At 45.1% G+C, this 22,988-nt stretch overlaps 1 protein-coding gene and 1 long non-coding RNA gene across 3 annotated transcripts in view; one reads left to right on the top strand and one right to left on the bottom strand.

Moving 5' to 3' along the window:
- Positions 1-22,983, top strand: part of SLC36A2 (solute carrier family 36 member 2) — a 28,542-nt gene extending 5,559 nt beyond the window's left edge. The window contains exons 5-11 of one of the 2 annotated variants that reach the window (XM_058720680.1): positions 182-277; positions 5,273-5,357; positions 8,417-8,635; positions 9,902-10,000; positions 14,885-15,051; positions 17,030-17,199; positions 21,427-22,983. In XM_058720680.1, coding sequence (XP_058576663.1) covers positions 182-277; positions 5,273-5,357; positions 8,417-8,635; positions 9,902-10,000; positions 14,885-15,051; positions 17,030-17,199; positions 21,427-21,698 — 1,108 coding nt within the window. In that variant the 3' untranslated portion in view covers positions 21,699-22,983. The remainder of the gene's footprint in view (positions 1-181; positions 278-5,272; positions 5,358-8,416; positions 8,636-9,901; positions 10,001-14,884; positions 15,052-17,029; positions 17,200-21,426) is intronic. The other variant, XM_058720670.1, reaches the window with a different exon arrangement.
- LOC131506735 (uncharacterized) lies at positions 5,217-9,071 on the bottom strand. Its single transcript, XR_009259116.1, has 2 exons — positions 8,727-9,071; positions 5,217-5,465 (listed from the first exon to the last, which is right to left on the bottom strand). It is a non-coding gene; the product is annotated as an uncharacterized LOC131506735 (long non-coding RNA).
- Positions 22,984-22,988: the final 5 nt, after the last annotated feature.

The following is a 22,988-nucleotide window of genomic DNA, read 5'->3' as shown; positions in this document are numbered from 1 at the left end:
GAACACAAGCCACCCAAGAAGTACCTCCAGGTGTCTAAGTCTGAACTAGAACTTGGGTCTCTGCCCCAGTGTTCTTTCCACTCTAGCGGGGTCCTGCCTTGCTGTGTGTCTCCTGACTTTTCAGTACATGATCTTAGGTTAAAGTGCCTCTTGGTAACTGTGTGTATACTTTCTCCCACAGGCTTAACAAGCCCTTCATGGACTATGGCGACACAGTACTGCACGGACTGGAAGCCAGCCCCAGCGCCTGGCTCCGGAGCCATGCCCACTGGGGAAGGTACCTTGTTCTTGCTTTACCTGAAGTGGAGTAAGGTACAGGAGGAGGACATGTGTGGCTGTCAGGGATGCCTTCTTCCCTGGAAAGCTGGCTCATGTGGCACAGAATACTGGACTTTCCACATGGACGGGGTTCATTGGCAATCTTCCTGATCCAGCCCCCCTCCTTACATACCTCCAGTGACAGGGTGCTCATTCCTTTGTCTTGCAGCTTTAATACTGTTTGCTTATTTATTAAACTGCATTTGTCCAATTGTACTATGTACTAGGCCCTGGAAATACTGTGGAGAGCAAGGCAAGGAGGCTTTGCTCTCAGAGAACCCATAATCCAGTGGCAAAGACCAGTGTTATACAGTTTAGGAGACAGTCACTTAATAACCACTGGGATAAGTGTGATGAAGGAAAGAAATACTAGTTTCTGGGGTGCCTTGGGTGGCTCAGTTAGTTAAGCACCTGACTCTTGATTTTGGCTCATGTCAGGATCTCACAGTTCGTGAGTTTGAGCCCCACATCGGGCTCTGTGCTGACAGTGTAGAGCCTGCTTGGGATTCTCTCTCTCCCTCTCTGTCCCTCTCCCACTCATGCTGTCTCTCTCTCTCTCTCTCTCTCTCTCTCTCTCAAAATAAATAAATAAACTTTAGAAAAAAAGTTAAAAAAAATACTAGTTGCTACCGGGCAGGTAAGGAGATGCGCATGAGCTCATGTGGGCTGCCTAAGATGGAACAGTTGAGATGAGCCCAGAAGGGAAGAATTCTTGAGTATGAGGAATTACCTAGGGGAAGTGGGCAGGAGCCTGGACGGCCTTCCAGGAAGAAGGAAGAGCAGGGTGTGAAGGTCTGAAGCACGAAAGTATGCATGACACTTTCAAGGCACAGAAATACTTAGGTAGCTTGAGGGCAGAGAATCAAGGAGATGACACTGAGGAATGAGCCAGGGGCCCAAGCAACCTGTACCTTTTAGACCCTCCTAAAGGCTTTGTTCTTTTCTTCAAAACAACCAGGAAGCCACCGGAGTGTGTTAATCAGACAAATGATCATATTTGTATTGTTTAAAGATCTCTCTGGCTTTGGGACGCCTGGGTAGCTCAGTCCGTTAAGTGTCTGACTCTTGATTTCAACTCAGGTCATGATCTCATGGTTTGTGGAATCAAGCCCGACGTCGAGCTCTGTGCTGCCAGTGTAGAGCCTACTTGGGATTCTCTCTCTCTCTCTCTCTCTCTCTCTCTCTCTCTCTTTCTGCCTCTCTCCCACTCCCACTCTCTCAATCTCTCTCTCAAATAAAAAAACATTAAAAAAAAATTTTTTTTTTTAATGTTTATTTATTCTTGAGACAGAGAGAGAGCACAAGCAGGGGAGGGGCAGAGAGACAGGGAGACACAGAATCCAAAGCAGGCTCCAGGCTCTGAGCTGTCAGCACAGAGCCCAATGTGGGGCTCGAACTCACAAACTGTGAGACCATGACCTGAGCTGAAGTCAGACACTTAACCAACTGAGCTACCCAAGTACTCCATAAATAAAAAATATTTTTAAAAATCTTTAAAAAAAATCTTCTGTTAGGAGAATACATTGTAAGCGAGCAACCATAGATTTAGTGAGACCCATGAGAAGGCTATTGACAATATCAAAGCAGATAGCAGTAACAGCTGGGACCAAGCTGGTGGCAATAGGGATAGGGAAAAGTGAATTTGGTTATGCTTTGCACCGTGGACTGTGGGAAAAGGAAAGGCAAGGTTGACTCAGATTTCTGAGGACTTCCATTTTGGACAAGTTGAGTTTGAAGTTCAAGTGGAGATGGCAGGTGGGTAGTGATATATATGGATTTGAACATATCTTCATGCAAGAGATACAGAACCGAAGTCATCAGCCATGGTGGCAGGGGTCAGAAGAGGTCCCTCAGGGAGAATTTATCATGAGAAGAAAAGGGAAGAAAGACCAAGATGTCAAGGACCCTTGGCTGTGCCGAAGTCCTCCTCTGGCAACTCCTGTCTTTTGCTTTCAGGGGTGACACTGACAAGTCAACCCCTTCCATTCTGTGGTACTTGGGGCTAAATCTACTCTTCCGTTTTTGTTTTCAGGCCTGTCCCCACCCTGTCTGCGTACTCTTTTCTGAGCACCATGTATGCCAAAGTCACTGTTGAATTCGGATACCCTACACCATTACAGTCCCTGTGCCGTGCCCTCTCATGTAATGTAGTCGACAGACCATCATGGGTCTGGGGCCTCCTTCGGCCCAAAGCTTGTTCACATACTGAATCAATAAATTCAGCCTCTGAGCAGACGAGGGAAGACTTTGGGACGATAACCAGAACTTTCCCAGAGCGTGACCCAAGAGGAGGCTTCCCCTATCACTTACCCCTCAAATCCTTGTACTCATCATGGGACATATTAAGCAGCATTTACCTGGCTGGCTCAGTCAGTAGAAGATGCGACTCTTAGCCTCAGGGCCATGAGTTCAAGCCCCACACTGGGTGTGGAGCCTAGTTAAAAATTTTTTTTAATTTTTTTTACTGTTTATTCAGTTTTGAGAGAGAGACAGAACATGAGCAGGAGAGGGGCAGAGAGAGAGGGAAACACAGAATCTGAAGGAGGCTCCAGGCTCTAAGCTGTCAGCACAGAACCTGACACAGGGCTCGAACTCACAAACCATGAGATCATGACCTGAGCTGAGTCGGACTCTCAACCGACCGAGCCACCCAAGTGCCCTGAGCCTAGTTAAAATTAAAATGAAGTTAAAGCAGCTTTTCCTGCTCTTCTTGGGGCTCTTGCTCCACGAATCATCCCCTCTCCTATAACTTAACTTCTATTTTGATCCGTGGTCTCTTCCTCTCAACATTTAAATGCACTCATGCACCGCCATCTTAAAAATAATGAAATAGGGGCGCCTGGGTGGCGCAGTCGGTTAAGCGTCCGACTTCAGCCAGGTCACGATCTCGCGGTCCGTGAGTTCGAGCCCCGCGTCAGGCTCTGGGCTGATGGCTCGGAGCCTGAAGCCTGTTTCCGATTCTGTGTCTCCCTCTCTCTCTGCCCCTCCCCCGTTCATGCTCTGTCTCTCTCTGTCCCAAAAATAAATAAAAAACGTTGAAAAAAAAATTTAAAAAAAAAAAAATAATAATAATGAAATAAACTCATAAAGTTTCCTGGACCTCACACCATCCTCCAGCAACCATCCTATCTTACATTCAGCAGCTGCTTATTCAGCAGATATGTACTGAATGCCTGCAGTGTGTCAGGATGTGTTCTAGGCAATGGGTCTACAGTGATGAATGGAAGGAATGGGCCCATCAAGCCCGGACTCACACTTAGCTCCGTGAAAGAACAGCACACCCTCTGACTTTGCTTCCGTACATCTGGTTCACACCACTTCCGTGGGTCACCTAGATTTTCTGTCCTTATGCTTCTGTTGAAGCTCTTTCCACCAGTGTCCTAAAAGGCCTCTTTATTGCACCTTCTTTGCCCTAGAGAGCCTCTCAACAGTGTGGGTACAATTGGCTATTCTCTTCTTCAAACATTCTCTCTTCCCTTGGCTTCTACTAAACCCTCTCCCCACTCCTAGTTTCCCATCTACCTCTCTGGCCAGTCCTTTGCTTTCATTGCAGGCTCCTTTGTTTCTGTCTCCCCTTTAAATATTGGTGTTCTCTAGGGTTTGGAACTCTGCCGTCTCTTCTCCTCCCCCCACACACTCCCCAGCACTGACCTGCCTTCTCAAGACCTTATCTGTTACTGACAAATCAGCAGTTCCAGACCCTATATAAGGGTCTCCTTATATATAAGTTGTCTATATAAGTGGTCTCCTGAATGTCTCTTCTAGGAACCTCAGGCTCAATAATTCAGTTACTGAATGTGTCAATTCATGCCCTTCTCCTCAAACCTGTTCCTTCCTTCCAGTTCGTTTTGTTGTCTGAGCCAAAGCCCATCAGTCACCTTTCATCATTTCCTTTCCCTTTCCCCCAGATGTAGGTGGTCAACAGGTTATTTAAGTTCTAGATCCCTGGTACGCCTTAAAATTCTTTAATGCCTTTGTCTTTGTCCAGGCTGCTGGACACCTCTGTTCTTGTAAGAATCTCCTATCCAGTCTTCCCATCCTGAGTCTTGCCTCCTCCAATGGATTCCACATGGCCAGAGAAATCTGCCTAATTCCTCTGCTGAAATGCTTTCCTCACTTCTTCCTCTCCATCTCCTCCTCCTCATCTTCTTTTTAAAAATATCTCTCTTTCTGGGGCGCCTGGGTGGCGCAGTCGGTTAAGCGTCCAACTTCGGCTCGGGTCACGATCTCGCGGTCCGTGAGTTCGAGCCCCACGTCGGGCTCTGGGCTGATGGCTCAGAGCCTGGAGCCTGCTTCCGATTCTGTGTCTCCCTCTCTCTCTGACCCTCCCCCGTTCATGCTTTGTCTCTCTCTGTCTCAAAAATAAATAAACGTTAAAAAAAAAAAATTAAAACTATCTCTCTTTCTTCCCCTCCCCAAGGGATTCCCGCCGAGGTATTGGTTTTTCTAGGAAGGCTCTCTGCCCTATAATTTGGGGAAAGTGTCCTTTTCACCGTGGCCCTCGGTGCCATATTCTTTTTTGTCCATCTCACCCACGACTCTATGAACCCCTAGAGGAGGGCGCCATGTGTTATTTGTGTTTCCTCAGAGCCTAATGAGGTGTCTGGCACCTGGTGGAAAAAATTTTAATGTTAATGATAGCTAATTAAAAATGTAGTGCCTACTGCCCTACATCAATTTAGTATCGATTATGAGGAATGCCACAGAGCCAGGGATGGGGGAGGTTCCTAACCACGAAGCATCTCACCACCTGCTGAGCTGAGAGTGTGAGGATGGCTGAGAAACATTTTTTAAAAAGAACTGTCGTTACCTCGCTTCTTACTGCCCCATTGTTGATTGAGGTAGCAGAACGGAGGGTGCTGGTACAGGGACACCAAGCCCTAGGGACAGACATCGAATTGACAAATCAACTCATCTTTTATAACACGTTTTCTCTCTCTCCCTTCTCTTCCAGGCATATCGTGAGCTTCTTCCTTATAGTCACCCAGCTGGGCTTCTGCTGTGTGTACATTGTGTTTCTGGCTGATAATTTAAAACAGGTAGAGTCTTCTAGAGAAGGTGGAAGGGAAAAGGACATGGAAGAGGAGGGTCCTCATTTAGTTGTTCAGCAAATGTGGCTTCTTCTCTTGGGCTCCTAGTTTCCTCATCTGTACAACAAAGGAAGTTAAATTAGATGTTATCAAAGAACCCAGACTTCCCCCAGTTCACGTGTCTGTTCTACAAGTGGTTACTTTTTTCATAGTACCCTTGGTCCGGTACCTTGGACCCGTTCTCAAAGCCCGTCTCTAAAACTGAGCTGGAGGGAACCTTGGATTTTGTCAGTTGTCCAGCCTTGGAGTTTAATCACCCTTAACTTTCCTAAAATGGATATGGTTCTTTTTGGATGATATCTAATCTTCTTTGGACGATCTTTTTTTTTTTTTTAATTTTTTTAATGTTTATTTATTTTTGAGAGACACAGAGCATGAGCAGGGGAGGGGCAGAGAGAGACAGAGACAGAATCTGAAGCAGGTTCCAGGCTCTGAGCTGCCAACACAGAGCCCGACATAGGACTAGAACCCATGAGCTGTGAGATCATGACCTGAGCTGAAGTTGGACACTTAACCGACTGAGCCACTCAGGCACCCCATTCTTTGGACCATCTTTATCTATCTTTAGCTTCTTAACCTCCGGTTTAACAGTTGTTGTCTCTAGGACGTTGTTTTGATCTAGCCCAGAAGTTATCTTGTAGCAATATAAGCAAAATAATAACGGGTAGTAACAAAGGCCATCCTTAGTCAATGATTTAGAAATTTAGAAATGTAAAGAAATCAGAAGGAAAAAAAATAGTAAGCATTCAGACTTAGCCTCTGTTCTATGTCAGGAACAGGGAGCATGGTATGGGCTTCCCCTCATTCAGTTCTCTCCATAGCCTTATCAGAGTAGGTACTGTGGCTATTCCCATTTCGCAGATGAGAAAACTAAAGCTATGAACTATAATGTATACAAGATCACAGAAGCACAGTCAAAAATCCAGGCCTTTTGACATCAGAGCTGCAGTTCTTGAACACCATACCATATTGCTTTTCAAAATGAAACAAAATTATTGTTAATTCAACCACTCAGGTTATTGTCTTAAGTTAGTATCAGCTGGTGAGCATTTTGTAATGTCCTTATATTTTTATTTTTATTTATTTATTTTTTTAAAATTTTTTTAACCTTTATTTATTTGTGAGACAGAGAGAGACAACATGAACGGGGGAGGGTCAGAGAGAGGGAGACACAGAATCTGAAACAGGCTCCAGGCTCTGAGCTGTCAGCACAGAGCCCGATGCAGGGCTGGAACTCATGGACCGCGAGATCACGACCTGAGCTGAAGTCGGACGCTTAACCGACTGAGCCACCCAGGTGCCCCTGTCCTTATATTTTTAAATATAACTTCTGCTAGTTTCATATTTCATCACACAGATTAGCCATGACTTAGTCTTCTGTCGTTGGATATTTTCTTTTTTTCCCTTTGTTTTTCTACTAAAATCTGTGGCAATGTTTGTATACCCCTTTATTTCCTTAACATATATTCCTTAAGGTAAAATTATGGGATCAAAGAGTTTGATTGTTTGAAGGCTCTTAAAACACGTCATCAGATGGCCGCTTAGAAATCAGTCTGCTGAACGTTATCATCTCTGTCTAAAGACATAGCAAGCATTCACTTGAAGAGTTTGCAGGCTCAGTAGAATGTGTTCTAAAAAATAAAAAGTTAGCATCAGTGTATTGTGGTGCTGGGTCAGGACACCACTGACAACACTCTGAGGGCAGGGCTGCTTAATTGTGAACTTAACGGGCAAAATACGTGGGGGCAGAAAAGATCATTAGAGCAAGGGAGGTCTCCCTTGTGGAGGTCCATCTGGGCTGGGTATTGAAGGAAGGTTGGAGGAGAGGTTCTGGCAGCCAAGAAGGGAGGCATGAACACCTGGAGGCAGGAATGTGCAGGACTTGCCCAGGAGAGGCAATAAAACTGGTTGTAGAAGGTGTAGGCTTTGGGAGAGGAAGAGCCTTCCAGATTGAATGGTGCCCAGTATAGAGGACCATGAGTGCTGGCTAATGTGCCAAATATTTTTCCTATTGTAGTGAGGAATCAGAAAAAAAATAGACTTAATCATTCATTCAAGTAGCTGTGGTATATTAAATGAAAAGGAGACTTCAAAATAAGAGCATATGCTGTGATTGCAGTCTTATAAAATGGAAAGGATGCATATGATACATGTAATTTGTGATATGGTATAGAAAATGCATAAATGGGGAGCACCTAGGTGGCTTGGTAGGTTAAGCGTCCGACTTCAGCTCAGGTCATGATCTCAGGGTTCATGGGTTTGAGCCCTGCGTCGAGCTCTGTGCTGACAGCTCAGAGCCTGGAGCCTGCTTCGGATTCTGTGTCTCCCTCTCTCTCTGCCCCTCCCCCATGTATGCGTGCTCTCTCTCTCTCTCTTTCTCTCTCTCTCTCTCTCTCAAAAATAAGAACATTTAAACACTTTTTTAAAAAAAGACAAGAAAATGCATAGATGAATATATTCCAGGGCATTACCCTGGCTACCAACGGGTACTGAGATTGTCATTGCCTTTACGTTTTCTTCTTGCCTAACTCTAGTTTCTAATTGTTCTAATTGTACTGCTTGCAGAATACAACTGTATCAGTTAATTCAGGCTGATTCTAAATGAGGGTAGTACCAACCCTCTTCTCTCCCATTCCCCCTGACTTTACCAGGGGATGTTTGTATTGTGTGCAGAGGGGTGTTTCTTGTGCATCACAATGATTGGGGGATGCAAATAGCTTTTATTGGGTGGGGTGCAGGGATGCTAAATGTCCTGCAGTGAATGCAGTCCTGACAAAGAATAATTCTCTCACTCAGAATGCCAGTATTGGTCCAATTAAGAAACAGTAAGTGATGGGTTTTTTGGTTATAAGCAAAAGAGACACCCACCCTAACTCATTGTGAGGCCCTGGCGTGTGAGACATTCCAGTTCTTTGTGAGGGATTTGATTATGGACCACGCACTAAGCTCATCGTGTGGCCAACAGATACATTGAATCTTCCCCCTTGCTTTTCCCATTTCTTCCTCAGGTAGTGGAAGCAGTTAATGGCACCACCAACAACTGCCATTACAATGAGACAGTGATTCTGACGCCCACCATGGACTCTCGACTCTACATGCTTGCCTTCCTGCCCTTCCTGGTGCTGCTGGTCCTCATCCGGAATCTCAGGGTCTTGACCGTCTTCTCCATGTTGGCCAACATCAGCATGCTGGTCAGCTTGATCATCATCACCCAGTATATTGCCCAGGTTAGTGCACACCACACACCTGACCCCTCCAGTGGGCAGAGACTTTTCTCTAGATACCTGCCTAGAGCCAGCCCTGAGGGTAGGTATGTACCTGACTCTCCAGCCGAGTACCATTGTACCATTTTTTCCGCAAAGGTGTCTCTGCGCAGTCTCCTTCTTCTCGGTATCTCCTCTTTTACATTGCTTCTCCAATACTTGTCAAATTCTGGGCTTTGAAAAAAATTATACTCTGTAAGGAAAACATCTTGATTGGTGAACTACAGACCATTCCTCTAATGGTTAGATAGCAGCAAAAGGCAAATGAAAAATAGGATCCCCTACTGGATCCTATTATCACAGAGACTAATCTCAGAAGACCACAAGCAAATCTGTCACAATGCAAATTATGATGCCTTTGAGGTTGAATTATGGATATTGATTTTTCCCTCAATTTCTACTTTTCCATCCTTTCTAATTGTATTTATTAGACAAGGCTGCATAGAAATTTAAACCCTTGGCCTACCTCATACCTTTCAGATGTTATTCTCTTTCAGAAGTCACAAGAAAAAAATTATCTTGTCCATGAAATTTAATAAAAATAACAAATTAGTTAAGTATTGTAGGAGGACTACAAATCAGTCTTATATTCCTTAAGACAATATATTAATAAATCCTACAAAAGTGAATTTCCTAATGAGATAGCTACCTTCGAGTCATTTTTAGACCATTCCTGAGGTGGCCCAGTTAGAGAAATAGCTCTGTAATTGGTGTCACATTCCAGGTCACAGGGCACATAAAATATTTATTCCAGTACTTTTCTTCCCTTCAATTTATAACTCATTGAGGATCTATAAAAGGGGACTTTCATATCTATCTAACTACTTTGGACTCCCTAGAATATCACTGAAACTATAGACACAGCACTTTGTGTCACCCCTAACCTCTGGTACATACCAAGTGTCCAAGGGCATTTCAGGCTGTTACCAACCTGTGGTGTGTAAGATTTTCTTTTGGAGGATTCTGGTAAGCCATACTCACATCATGAGGTCCTGACCCTTCAGTACTTTGAATACCTCAATGTCTCTTTCCTCTGGCTCTTCGGTATCGTGTGGTGTTAAAATCAGCTTTGGTGCCTACTTCCTTTTGAAGTTTTCTGAATTTCTTGACATTCGTTTTTGTTTTTGTTTTTGTTTTTTAATTTAGATTTACTGTCAGAATATTCCCCTCTTAAATGAGCCCAAACACGCTTTAAGAATAAAGGTCCTACTACATTTCTCTCTCCCGTAGGAAATTCCAGACCCCAGCCGGTTGCCACTGGTAGCGAGTTGGAAGACCTATCCTCTGTTCTTTGGAACAGCCATTTTTTCATTTGAAAGCATTGGCGTGGTAAGGTTGGAATTGGGGTAGCCTTTCCCGGTGCTGTGGGTGGCCTTCTGAGCAGGAGCCGGGAGCTCTGGGTTTCTGGGTTTCTGTGTGCACATAGGAGAAAGTAACCTCTTGTCCCAATACATCTATTAAACATTTATCTTCATGCCAACATGTGTTTCCTAATCTTTTAAAAGCAAGGCAAACGGAGGTATACAATTTACAGGATGTAATGAAGCAAACAAAAGGAGTTTTAAGCTGGAAAGTACTACACGTTTACGATGGATTATTATATAGTTTGTGCTTCCACACTTGAGGAAGGGAAGTGCTGTGCATGTAATTTTTGTTTACTTTTAGTTTACATACAGTGCAATTCACTTGGGGGGGGTGTACATTTCTCTAAGTTTGGGAAATGCATAGAGTCATAGATACACCACAATCAGGACACAGAACAACTCCCTCACCACAAAAAAAAAAAAACCCTTGTGCTGCTCCCATTGTAGTCCGCTCTCCCCCCCGCCCCCGCCCCGCCACTGACCCCTGGCAACCACCCTCTTTCTATTCTCTGTCTCTATTGTTTTATTGTTTCCCGAATGTCATACACATGGGGTCATGCTGTATGTAACCTTTTGAGACTGCACGTAAGATTATCTGTGTTGTGGGGCGTCTGGGTGGCTCAGCTGAGTAAACGCCCAACTCTTGATTTCGGCTCAGGTCATGATCTCACTGTTCGTGAGTTCGAGCCACGCATCGGAGCTTGCGATCCTCTCTCTCTCCCTGTCTCACTCTCTGCCCCTCCCCTGCTTGTGCATACATGCACATGAGTGCCCTTTCTCTCTCTCTCTCTCTCTCTCAAATAAACTTTATATATATATATATATATATATATATATATATATATATTTTTTTTTTTTTTTTTTTTTTTTTTTTTTTTTAAAGATCGTCTGTGTTGTTGCATCCATCAATAGCTCCTTGCTTTCGATGGCTGAACATCCACTGTGTGGGCAATACCGCGATTTGTTTATCAGTTTACCTGTTGAAGAGCAGCTAGGTTGTTTCCAATTTATGACAATGGCAACATTGTTCATAATAGTCATAAACTGGAAATGACCTAACAGTTGTTGAAATGTAAGAATTCTATACATATTCCAAATGCAAGTCCTTTATTGGATATATAATTTGCAAATATTTTCTGTAGTCTGTAGCTTGTCTTTTCATTCTCTTAGCAGTGCCTTTCATAGAGCAAAAGATTTAAAATTTGATGAAGTCCAATAGATCAAAATTTTAGTTTTATGGATCCTGCTTTTGATGTTCTATCTAAAACCACTTTCCCTAACATAAGTCCACAAAGATTTTCCCCTATATTTTCTTTTAAATATTTTATAATTTTATCATACATTTAGATCTGTGATCCATTCTGAGTTAATTTTTTATAAAGATGTTTATACATGGGAGTTCATTTTTGTTTAATAGGATGGCCAATTGTTCCAGCATCATCTGTTGAAAAGACTGTTCATTCTCCATTGAATTGCCTTTGCATCTTCACAGTATTGTCCTCCATGAACATGGGATGTCTTTCCATTTATTTGGGCCTTCTTTCATTTCTTTAAATAATGTTTTGATCTTTCACATCACAATTCCATACATGCACAACTTAGGGCTGAGCCCAGGACTTCACCCACAGATGCAGGAGATCAGTTTCTCCAGCATCCTCCTATCCATGTTTTCCTGCACACTCATCAGCTTCCAGTGGCTTTTTTTTTTCTGGTTCTCTGGCTAGAAAGCTAGGGTTTTAGCCTCCCTATAGTGTTATGCACACTTCCTGTGACTGAGTCTGACTGGGGTTAAGCACTGAGAGAAAAGAGAGGGAAAAACTAAAATAAAAACGAATGAATGAATGAATGAATGAGTAGGGATTCCTTCCAGGGCCTTCTTCATGGACATGCAACCTGTGCAATCACATAGAGACCTGCCGTTGGAAGGATCCCGTACATGGTTTAATGCTCTGCCTTCATCATCTTGAAATTCTTGATTTTTGAACAAGGTGCCCTGCATTATCATTTTGCACTAGACCCTGCAAATTATATACCAGTGCTGATTTACCCCTACATTCTATAGACCCCCAAATCCCCCTCCCCTACTTCCTTTGCTCAAAGAGAAAAGCTTGCGTCAGATTTTTAGGTGCCTGTGTGACCACCACAGTCACTGGTCCACCAAGATGCTGCTTTGTGATGGGGACTTGCCCTGGGAGTGTGGTGTTGAGAGTAAAAAAGGAAACAAAAAAGTAGGGACCCTCTTCATACTTTTCAGAGTCCTTGGGTAGTTGTTTTGTGTATCCTGCCCAGGGCTTTTAGTTTTAATCAGGAAGAGAGCTATGGTGGAACGTGCTTACACCATCTTAATGGAAATGGAAGCACTTTATATTTAGGATGTTGGATACTCATGGCAAAAAGCAGAGTGCCATGGTTGAGTAAATGACTTTGGAGGCAGACTATGCTGGAATCTTACTTCAGCCACGGGTTACTCTCTGAACTCTAATTCCCCAGCTAATGATGGAAGTAATTGTTCAGTAAGTATCAAACACCTACTAGATACTAATGATGATCAGTATCAGAGTTCAGATTACCACTAGAAATCTTCTAGCCTAGTCTCCAACTTTACAGAAGAGGAGCCTAAGCCCTGACAGGAAAGGGACTTGAGTCAGGTCACCAGCCGGGAACAGCTGCAGCTGTGGCTAAAACCAAGCACTCCTTACTCCCAGTCCAGGGACTTCCCACTTTATGTGAATGGCCATTTATCTCCTTGATTGATTGTGGGAGGAGAAAGGAGAGAAGGAGAAATCCAGCTACTGAGTAAAAAAGTCATTGTGAGCCTGGAGAATTTATGCAGCAAAAATGTATTGCAGGAGCACCTGGGAGGCTCCGTCAGTTGAGTGTCTGACTTCGGCTCAGGTCATGATCTCGCAATTCGTGAGTTTCAAGCCCCACATCGGGCTTTGTGCTGACAGCTCAGAGCCTGGAGCTGCTTCAGATTCTGTGTCTCCCTCTCTCTCTGCCCCTCTCCTGCTCATGCTCTGTCTCTCTCTGTCAAAAATAAAGAATAAAACATTAAAAAGTTAAAAACAAAAATGTATTGCAGGGTGGGAGAACTCAGGTTGGATTGTTCGCTTTCCATATAATCCCCAGACATTTTCCTGAGCACCTGCCGCAGCTAGGAGCCTGCCCCTCATCTGGAAGAAAGTGGAAAGACACAACCATGACCCTGACATGGCATTCCCCTCAAGCATTTTCCATTTGCATGGAGCTGGGATGCGTATAGGACAAAAAAAGGAGTCAACGGTACAAGGGAGTAGATGCTAAGGTCCTACCGAGTAAGAAATATATCCAGTGCTGGAGGGGTACAGTCAAGATTGGATAGAAGCAAGTACTTCAACTTTGGGGGACAGCCCCAGTCTGCCGCAGTCTTCATCTGCAAAATAAGAATTATATAGGCTCCATCTTCATAGAGATGTGGTCCTCACAGTATTGAAAACAAGAACAGTTAACATTTACCGAGCCCTTACTGTATGCCATTACGGTACTCACTTAAATCTCAAAAAAAAAAAAAAAAAAATCCAACAGATAAGTTTTCACATACAGAAACTGAAGCACAGATCAGCCTAATGGTGTGTGTAGAGTGCGCTTTACCCACGGCCTGATCAAGGAGAAGGAGAAGAAGATGGAAGCGGACTGTCAGCCGAGAGAAGCCTAAGGAGGAACGTATATGGGATGGAAGGCCAGAAGGTTGGTTCCAAAGATAGACGTGAGGCTCCGGGTAGGCGGTCTCAACTCGGACACTCTTAGGGCCAGATATACACATGGGGAAAAAGGATCCTGAGAACGTGGTGTGCAGGGGAGCGTCCTGCTGGGGAACCAAGAACCCCCAGTCCCAACTCTTGTCACCGGCTCACTGTGTAAGCCGAATCTCAGCCTCCCCTTCTGGACAGAAAGCAGCAAATGCGCTAGAATCGGAAGTCTCAAACTCAAATGCCTTTAGCGGGCAATGTGGGCGAAGAGGCCAGGTATGTGTCAAAGTGAGGGGAGAGGCGGGCCTGGTGAATGGGGCAAGAATATTGTGCCCAAAGGCATTCACCTTCAATTGTCTAAAAGGCTATGCTGGCCTAACAAAATGCATCTGCTAGCCAGATGGGGCTGCCCCAGGGCACTGAGCTCCTTGGTCTGAACAACCTGAAGAGCCCTTCCAGCTCTGAATGTTCCAGGGCTCATCTTGTGAGTCCAGGCCTGCCGGCCGGCCTGCCTTCCTTCCTTCGTCTTTTATTGTGGTAAAATACACCTAACACAACACTTACCATCTTCACCATGTTTAAGTGTAGAGTTCAGTGGCATTAACTACATTCACATTATTGGGCAACCACCACCACCGTCCGTCGTCCCCAGAATTCTTTTCTTCTTGCAGAACCGAAACTCTGTACCCATTGAGCAATAACCACTCACTCCCCCCCTCCATGAACCCTGCATGCTACTTTCTGACTCTCTGAATTTAACTACTTCAGGCACCTCATGTAAACGGAGTCACACAGTTTGTGCCATTTTATGACCAGCTTATTTCACTCGGAATAATGACCTCAAGGTTCATCCGTATTACGGCATGTGTCAGAATTTCCTTTTGTTTTGAGGCTGAATGATATTCGTCGTACGTATATACCGTCTTTGTTTATCCATTCATCCATCACTGGACCCTTGGGTTGCTACTGCCTTTTGGCTTTGGAAATAATGCTGCTATGAATATCAGTTCCAGCCCTTGCTTCCGGTATGTTGGGATATACTCAGAAGTGTCATGCCTTTCTTCTTTATGTTCATGTTCCTCTTTCTCCTTCTCTCTTTTTATGCTATGATGCTTCTGTAGGTTCTTCCCCTGGAAAACAAGATGAAGGATGCCCGCCGCTTCCCAGCCATCCTGTCTTTGGGAATGTCCATCATCACTGCCCTGTACATTGGCATCGGGGCCCTGGGCTACCTGCGGTTTGGAAACGACATCAAGGCCAGCATAACCCTTAACCTACCCAACTGCTGGTAACTTCACAGGCCCTCAGGTCGGGGGGACGTGGGGCCGGGTAGAAATGTGTGAGTTACTTCCTCCTGCCTTCCACCGATGGCAACTGAGGCCTACAGGGCCTCCACAGCGAGAAGCAGAACTGTCGTTGGCACCCTGGGCTCTGGTTTCTCTGTCCAGGGAGCTCCTCTTTGAACAACAGCCTCCCGTGTTGAGTGAGGCCTTGATAGCTTTAGTATGGAGGACAGGATTTAGGAAGAGAGAGAAGTGACAGTCCTTGGCCACCCAAGGAGAGAAAGGAGGGGCCTTCGGGGAGAATAAGAGGCAGAGAAAGGAGTCGTTGGGCAGCAACACTCATTTCCAGCGACACTTCCTAAGGCCTATGCTACCAAGCCTTCCTTGCCACAGCCAAGGGTATACATCCTCCCGGTCAGAGTAGAAGAAAAAAGTAGTGAAGCAAGGACCAATTTGGGACGACCACTGTGAACATTTTATGTTCAAATGCAACCAATTCATGCAACGGTTAGCTGACCCAGACTTCGCCAGGATTTAAATAGACACATGAACCCATATCGCGTTGTGTGGCACTGTCTCCCACACCCAGGCAGGTCATTAATGACAGGGGGCTTGTCTTTTTAAGGGTCACTTGGAGGCTTCATTTACCTAAATGGGGCCCCTTTCTCAAGTTGATAATGTCATGCATCAAGCATTTCCTGCATGCCAATTACGTGGAGACGCCAGTCTAGGCACGAGGGAGCTGGGAGGCACCGACTGAGTAGGCTAAGATCTTGAACTTCGCTACCTGCCTCAGCTCGTGATCCAGCGAGGATGGGGGAGGGATAGGTAGTATATAGACACAAATGGAACAGAAAAAGGAGCCCTCCAGGGTAGCAAAGAGGCTTTGGGAACCTTTGAGGAAAGAAATCCATCAGAACGGGAATCTTTTTGTCCAACAAGGCAGCTCTGTCCAGACAAGGACGACTCTGTCACTCATGGGCCCAAGTCTCTGTTGCGCCACCTTCTAGCTTGTGGTCATGGGTGATTTCCTCAACCTTTCTGACCCTCAGTTTCTTCATCGATAATGCAGAGTTTCCCTGGGGATTAAGCTGGGCATGTCTAAAAATATCTGGCGTGCAGTACAGCTCAAAAGATGGGAATTTCAAAAAAATCAGTGGGATTTGGACAGGTGGAAATGGAGTAAGTGGTGTTTCAGGCAGAAGGACTAATGAGAACAAGAAACTCAGAAATGTGGAAGTTAGTCTAAGGAATGGCTCCCAACACACACACACACACACACACACACACACACTCATTTCTTAAGTATGTGAGATGTAGCTACCACATTAGTGGACTAAAGGAAAAAGTCCTACCTCCATAGGTCAAAACAGGCTTTGGTAAAACCCGACACACCGTCTCTGCCTCAGTCCAAGGCCTACAAGGGTTACTTTCACCCCCAGCCTGCACACAACCCTATGTGTAGACCGCGTCTTCCTGCAAGGGTTCGGGACTCTGCAGTTCTCTCAACCCACTAGAAGCATTTGTTGAGGGCCTGTTATGTGCCAAGAGCTCTGGGGGAATCCAGAGCATTGCTAAGGACTGACATTAGATCACAAGGGACGAGAGTATTTTAGACCCAGGGTTTTTGGTCTTCACCACTTAACACTTCTGTCTCCCTGCACGGGGTACCTGGCCTGAGCCTGTAGTTCCTAAAACCTAAACTTGACCACCAAGTGATAGTGGCTTGTGAAGGTGTTACATGTAACCATGCTCAAGATTCTATCTGGAGATGACCCGTTCTAATTCGTGATACTTTATTCTTTAGTTTTCACTGCATGCTCTGCTGTGACTCCCTCTTAGCTCCCAGAAGCCCCCTGCCCATCATGTTGACAAGGAAACTGCAGCCCCGGGGACTATCCCAAGGTCAGGGGTTAATGTTCCTAGGGCCCAGGCATCAGAGCACAGTGGCCTCAGGGAGCATTGCTCTGCTTTGTCCCGCAGGCTGTACCAGTCAGTCAAGCTCTTGTACATCGTGGGTATCCTGTGCACTTATGCCCTGCAGTTCTACGTCCCTGCAGAAATCATCATCCCCTTTGCCACCTCGCAGGTGTCAAAGCGCTGGGCACTGCCTCTGGACCTGTCCATCCGCCTTGCCATGGTCTGCCTGACATGTGAGTACAAGGCACAGCAAAATGGTGCTCTTTCCCTGAGGGCTATCAGGAATCAGCCAGATGGTAAAGGATAATCACGATAACCAGCATTGTTTGAGCACTAATTGTATTTCAAGGACCATACTTTACAAGTAGTAACTCATGTAAGCCTCAGGGACAACCTAATTCTTACAGGTACCTAATTAGTCAGATTCGCAGGTGTCCAGCCTGAGGGAGTGACACAGCTTATTGAACAATAATCATCATCATAAGAACTGATATTAAATACCTACTGTGTACCAGCCACTGTGCTCTTTTTTTTAATGTTTATTTATTTTTGACAGAGAGAGAGAGACAGAGCATGAGTGGGGGAGGGGCAGAGAGAGAGGGAGACACAGAATCCAAAGCAGGCTGCAGGCTCCGAGCTGTCAGCACAGAGCCCGACGCAGGGCTCGAACTCATAGACCATAAGATCATGACCTGAGCCGAAGTTGGACACTCAACCGACTGAGCCACCTAGGCACCCCATAGGCCGTATTTCATAGTATTTTATTCAGCCCCTCAGGAACCCTAATGAGGTAGGACTATGATACACTTCACTTTACAAAGGAGAAAACTAAAGCAGGGAGCAGTAAATAATTGGCCAGGAGGTGCCAGAACTTGGATTTGAACCCACATCATCTGAGTCCAGAGCCAACACCCTCCAAGACAGAGGTTTGTGGCCAGTGAGTCTAATCGGATAGCAGAGGTATGTTGTTTGAGCCTGAGTGTTGTATAAATTTCAGCCAACGTTTAAAATGCCTGAGATCTGATATACATCCAGACTTCTAACATTGGGCGGGAGGAAACAAAATGATTTGGCAAGCCTAGGCTCACGTTCCCACTGGCAGCAGTGAGCTGGACTTGCCCCCTGGGCTTCAGCTGGCCGCGGTCACCCCCTGGCAGCCCTCCTCATGCTCCAGGCCCCATGATCCAGGGCACCCCATTTGTGCAGGTGTTTTAGCAGGGGCGAAGGAGATGACAGAGATTTCTGTGTGGAGTGTGGTATTCCCCAGCTATCCCTGTCTCCTTTAATGTTTTATTTTTGAGAGAGAGAGTGCGCGCGCACAAGCAGGGGAGGGGCAGAGAGGGAGGGAGACACAGAATCCGAAGCAGGCTCCAGGCTCTGAGCTGTCAGCACAGAGCCCAATGCAGAGCTTGAACCCACAAACCGTGAGATCATGACCTGAGCGGAAGTGGGACGCTTAACCGACTGAGCCACCCAGGCACCGCTCTAAAGTTCCTTTTAATTGTGATTCTAAGACTCCTTCTCAGGGAGATTCTTGCTTCTTACTGTACTGGACCAACCTATGCAATTCAACGGACACTGGTTTTCTTTCTTTAAAGTGATTTGTCCCCAGTTTACCCCAGGAATCAGGGACACTACCATTTGGAACCTTAGAGATCAAGGACTTTGTCCTCGAAGATAAGAGTTCCTGAGGCCTCCAGCTTCTGAATGCATTGCCTCAATCAGCACAAATGAGGAAATAAATTGAAGTAACAATAAAGATAACTTTTCTAAGGGCTTTACATCAATTAACTCTGTTATCTAGGGACATAAACCAGTTTAAAACTTTAACACCGTCTGCAGTGTGCGCCATGCTACCTACAAAGATAGATGGCATTTATCCCCATTCTGCAGAGGAGGCAACAGGCTGAGAAGGAGGTTAGGGACTTCCCCAAGGCCACACAAGGGGAAGCCAGAACCCTGCCTTCCAGACCTGTTGCGGTTCTGATACACCACACTCCTCCACAGCAGGCCCGGGGGAGGCTTTTGGGCTTTCTTGGTGAAAATCTGCCAACAGGTCAAACAGGGAATGTAGAAGCCCACACCTGTAAGATATCCTACTAAAAAATGGATAAGTTCAAAATCCTTAGCTGCTAGTGTCTGTTAGATGTTTTCTGACATGGATGTAAAACCTGGAGAAGATACTCTTTTAACGAGCCCCTGCAATCTTGTTCCAGCTGAAGACCCCTTTCCCCTATAAATAATTTCACATTCTAATTGTTTGCAAGTAAGAGGTGCTTATAGTTGTGTTAATTATTAAAATGTTAGCTCTAAAAAGTTTTTTTAATTTAATTTATTTTTAAAGTTTGCATCCAAGTTAGTTAGCATCTAGTGCAACAATGATTTCAGGAGTAGATTCCTTAGTGCCCGTTACCCACTGAGCCCATCCCCCCCCCCCCACAAGGTGTGTGTGTGTGTGTGTGTGTGTGTATGTGTGTGTTTAATTTCTGTCTTTTTGTACGTTGATGCGTCCCAAACAGATGGGACAGTTCCCAGCACTGATATTTATTTGTTTATTTATTTATTTTCAATATATGAAGTTTATTGTCAAATTGATTTCCATACAACACCCAGTGCTCATCCCAAAAGGTGCCCTCCTCAATACCCATCACCCACCCTCCCCTCCCTCCCACCCCCCATCAACCCTCAGTTTGTTCTCAGTTTTCAAGAGTCTCTTATGCTTTGGCTCTCTTCCACTCTAACCTCTTTTTTTTTTTTTCTTCCCTTCCCCCATGGGTTTCTGTTAAGTTTCTCAGGATCCACATAAGAGTGAAACCATATGGTATCTGTCTTTCTCTATATGGCTTATTTCACTTAGATAACACTCTCCAGTTCCATCCACGTTGCTACAAAAGGCCATATTTCATTCTTTCTCATTGCCACGTAGTATTCCATTGTGTATATAAACCACAATTTCTTTATCCATTCATCAGTTGATGGACATTTAGGCTCTTTCCATAATTTGGCTATTGTTGAGAGTGCTGCTATAAACATTGGGGTACAAGTGCCCTTTTGCATCAGTACTCCTGTATCCCTTGGGTAAATTCCTAGCAGTGCTATTGCTGGGTCATTTTTAATTTTCTGAGGAACCTCCACACTGCTTTCCAGAGCGGCTGCACCAATTTGCATTCCCACCAACAGTGCAAGAGGGTTCCCGTTTCTCCACATCCTCTCCAGCATCTATAGTCTCCTGATTTGTTCATTTTGGCCACTCTGACTGGCGTGAGGTGATATCTGAGTGTGGTTTTGATTTGTATTTCCCTGATAAGGAGCGACGTTGAACATCTTTTCATGTGCCTGTTGGCCATCCGGATGTCTTCTTTAGAGAAGTGTCTATTCATGTTTTCTGCCCATTTCTTCACTGGGTTATTTGTTTTTCAGGTGTGGAGTTTGGTGAGCTCTTTATAGATTTTGGATACTAACCCTTTGTCCGATATGTCATTTGCAAATATCTTTTCCCATTCCGTTGGTTGCCTTTTAGTTTTGTTGATTGTTTCCTTTGCTGCCAGCACTGATATTTAATATTATTTATTGGGTAAGAGCTTAATCATTGTTGAATAATGGAGGATTCAAAGTGTGCCTCGGTGGCATAAAAATTATTTTAAACTAAATTTGAACAAACAGCAGCCACAGGGAAGGGAAAAATAAACCCTTGTCTAAACGTCCATCGCTGAATTAAGGAGGATCCCAGAAGAAGTACAGCCTCTATAAATCCCCTCTCTGGAAGGTTTTCAACCAGAAAAAAAGACTAACCATCATCACAGACAAATTCCTTAAATAAATGATAGGAACCAGTTATGACTTCCACTTGTTCTTACATAGATGCTCTTTCTGCCCACTCCTTTCACCCTATGAGATAGGCATGTGGACCCCTATCTTTGGCTGTTCTGGGAGGAGCCAACTCATCTGAAGGTTCCCTAACCCTAAATAAACTGTCTTTTGTCCGGTTAATCCATTGTCAGTTCATCCCCAGCCTCTGCCTCCCCTCGCCCCCACCCGGCCTAAGTAGGCAGAGGGAAGATTTCTCTTCCCAATAAATATGAACGCATGTTTTAAAAAAATCATTAAAAAGACACCAATTTTTTTAAGTTTATTTATTTTGTGTGTGTGAGAGGGAAATCCCCAGCAGGCTCTGCAGAACCTGATGTGGGGCCTGAACCCACAAACCGGGAGATCACGACCTGAGCCGAGGTCAAGAGTCAGACACTTAGGCGACTGAGCCACCCAGGGGCCCTGAGACACGCCAGATTTTTAATGTGTAACCTCTAGTGAATATGATCAGAGTATTACAGTATTGTTTTACTTATGCAATTAAATGTGAGAAACAACTGGTTTGTGTTTTAAGAAAAGGATTTTAAAACCAAACTTGAAACACTTGGCTAAGTCCCAAAAATCCATGCATCGCATATCATCTCCTGCAGGCACCTTGGCCATCCTCGTCCCCCGCCTGGACCTGGTCCTCTCCCTGGTGGGGTCCGTGAGCAGCAGCGCCCTGGCCCTCATCATCCCGCCCCTCCTGGAGATCACCACCTACTACTCGGAGGGCATGAGCCCCCTCACCATCGCCAAGGACGCCCTGATCAGCATCCTGGGCTTTGCAGGCTTTGTGGCAGGAACCTACCAGGCCCTGGACGAGCTGATCCTCTCGGGAGACCCTCTCACCTTTTCCAACTCTACTGTTTTTATTCAGTGAGCATGGCACTGTCCCGTACCCACCAGCGCCTGACTTTTACTGATGTGGATATCTTTTATATGCACTATCTTTATTTTACTGCTTTATCCTTGTTCTGGGCCAAGTCATGGTGAAACAAGCAAGGACTCACTGGCTACAAGGTCTAGATGGTAATTTAAAAATTTGGTTTTGTTATTCCTTTTATTTCCATCTCTAGCTTTCCATTAAGTCGAGAGCTCTCCCATGGAAGGCTCTTGATTCCATCCAACTTTTGGGCAATTCACGTCGCCTTGAGTGGTGCTAGGCACGAAGAAGCCACCAGGGGGAAACCAAGTGACAGCAACTGGCAGAAGGACGTGCAGCTGGCTAAGGCTGACCCTGATCTGGTAGACCAAGGGTTTCCCCTTTTCCAGATCTGTTCAATGAGCAAAGACTAGGGGACAGAACCTATAATCCAACAAGGTATGCATGGCTCCTGTGTCAAAATGGGTAGGGCAAAGAGGTCCAACGTGAGCTGCAACTCTCAGAAAGGAGCCATCATATTTAAGTCCAGGGCAATAAACTTTCTAAACCACTGGATAAAGTTTTGGCCCAGGTGAAAGATCTCATCAGTAAGTAGGAGGCATGGAAGTTGATGTGCCAATGGCATGGGGTAGGGGAGTGGATAATGCCATTACAGTATTTGGCATTATTTACCTCTTAACTCTTGCAACAAGCATTCTCCCTACGGTGTGTCAAGCATAGTTCAAGGTTCTTATAGTAGGTTGCAAAAATGGCCACAGATTCCTCTTGACAATGTGACTTTGCAGCTCCTCCCATCAAGAGGTGAAATCCATGTCTCTACTCCTTGAATCTGGTCTTGCCCTTGTGACTTATTTGGGCCCGTTGAACATCAGTAAATGTGATGCAAGCAGAGATTTGGTGATGGCTTGTGCATCAGGACTTTCATTTCTCCCTACGCTATGGGGTGAGGATCCACCAGTGGAAGAAGCCTGAGCTAGCCTACTGGAGGATGAGAAGCCATGTTGCACAGAAACGAATCATCCCAGTTGAGCCCATCCCTCAGATCAACCAGCCCGCCAACTTCTGACACATGAGGGAAGCCTCCTAGACTACATCCAGCTCCAGTCAAGCTGACCCAAGTCGTAAGAATTGCCCAGATGATTGATCCACAGAATTGTGAGAAATAATAAATGTGGTTTTAAGCCATAAGAAGTGGGAGTTTTTATGCAGCAAAAGTTAACTGATACCCTAAAGGAGATATACCAATGAGTGAGAAAGCATCCCTGCCCTCAAAAAAGCTAGTTTACT

The sequence above is a fragment of the Neofelis nebulosa genome, chromosome 1 (assembly GCF_028018385.1).
Source record: "Neofelis nebulosa isolate mNeoNeb1 chromosome 1, mNeoNeb1.pri, whole genome shotgun sequence".
In the NCBI taxonomy this organism is placed as follows: domain Eukaryota; kingdom Metazoa; phylum Chordata; class Mammalia; order Carnivora; family Felidae; genus Neofelis; species Neofelis nebulosa.
This window is presented reverse-complemented; position numbering and strand designations above follow the sequence as displayed.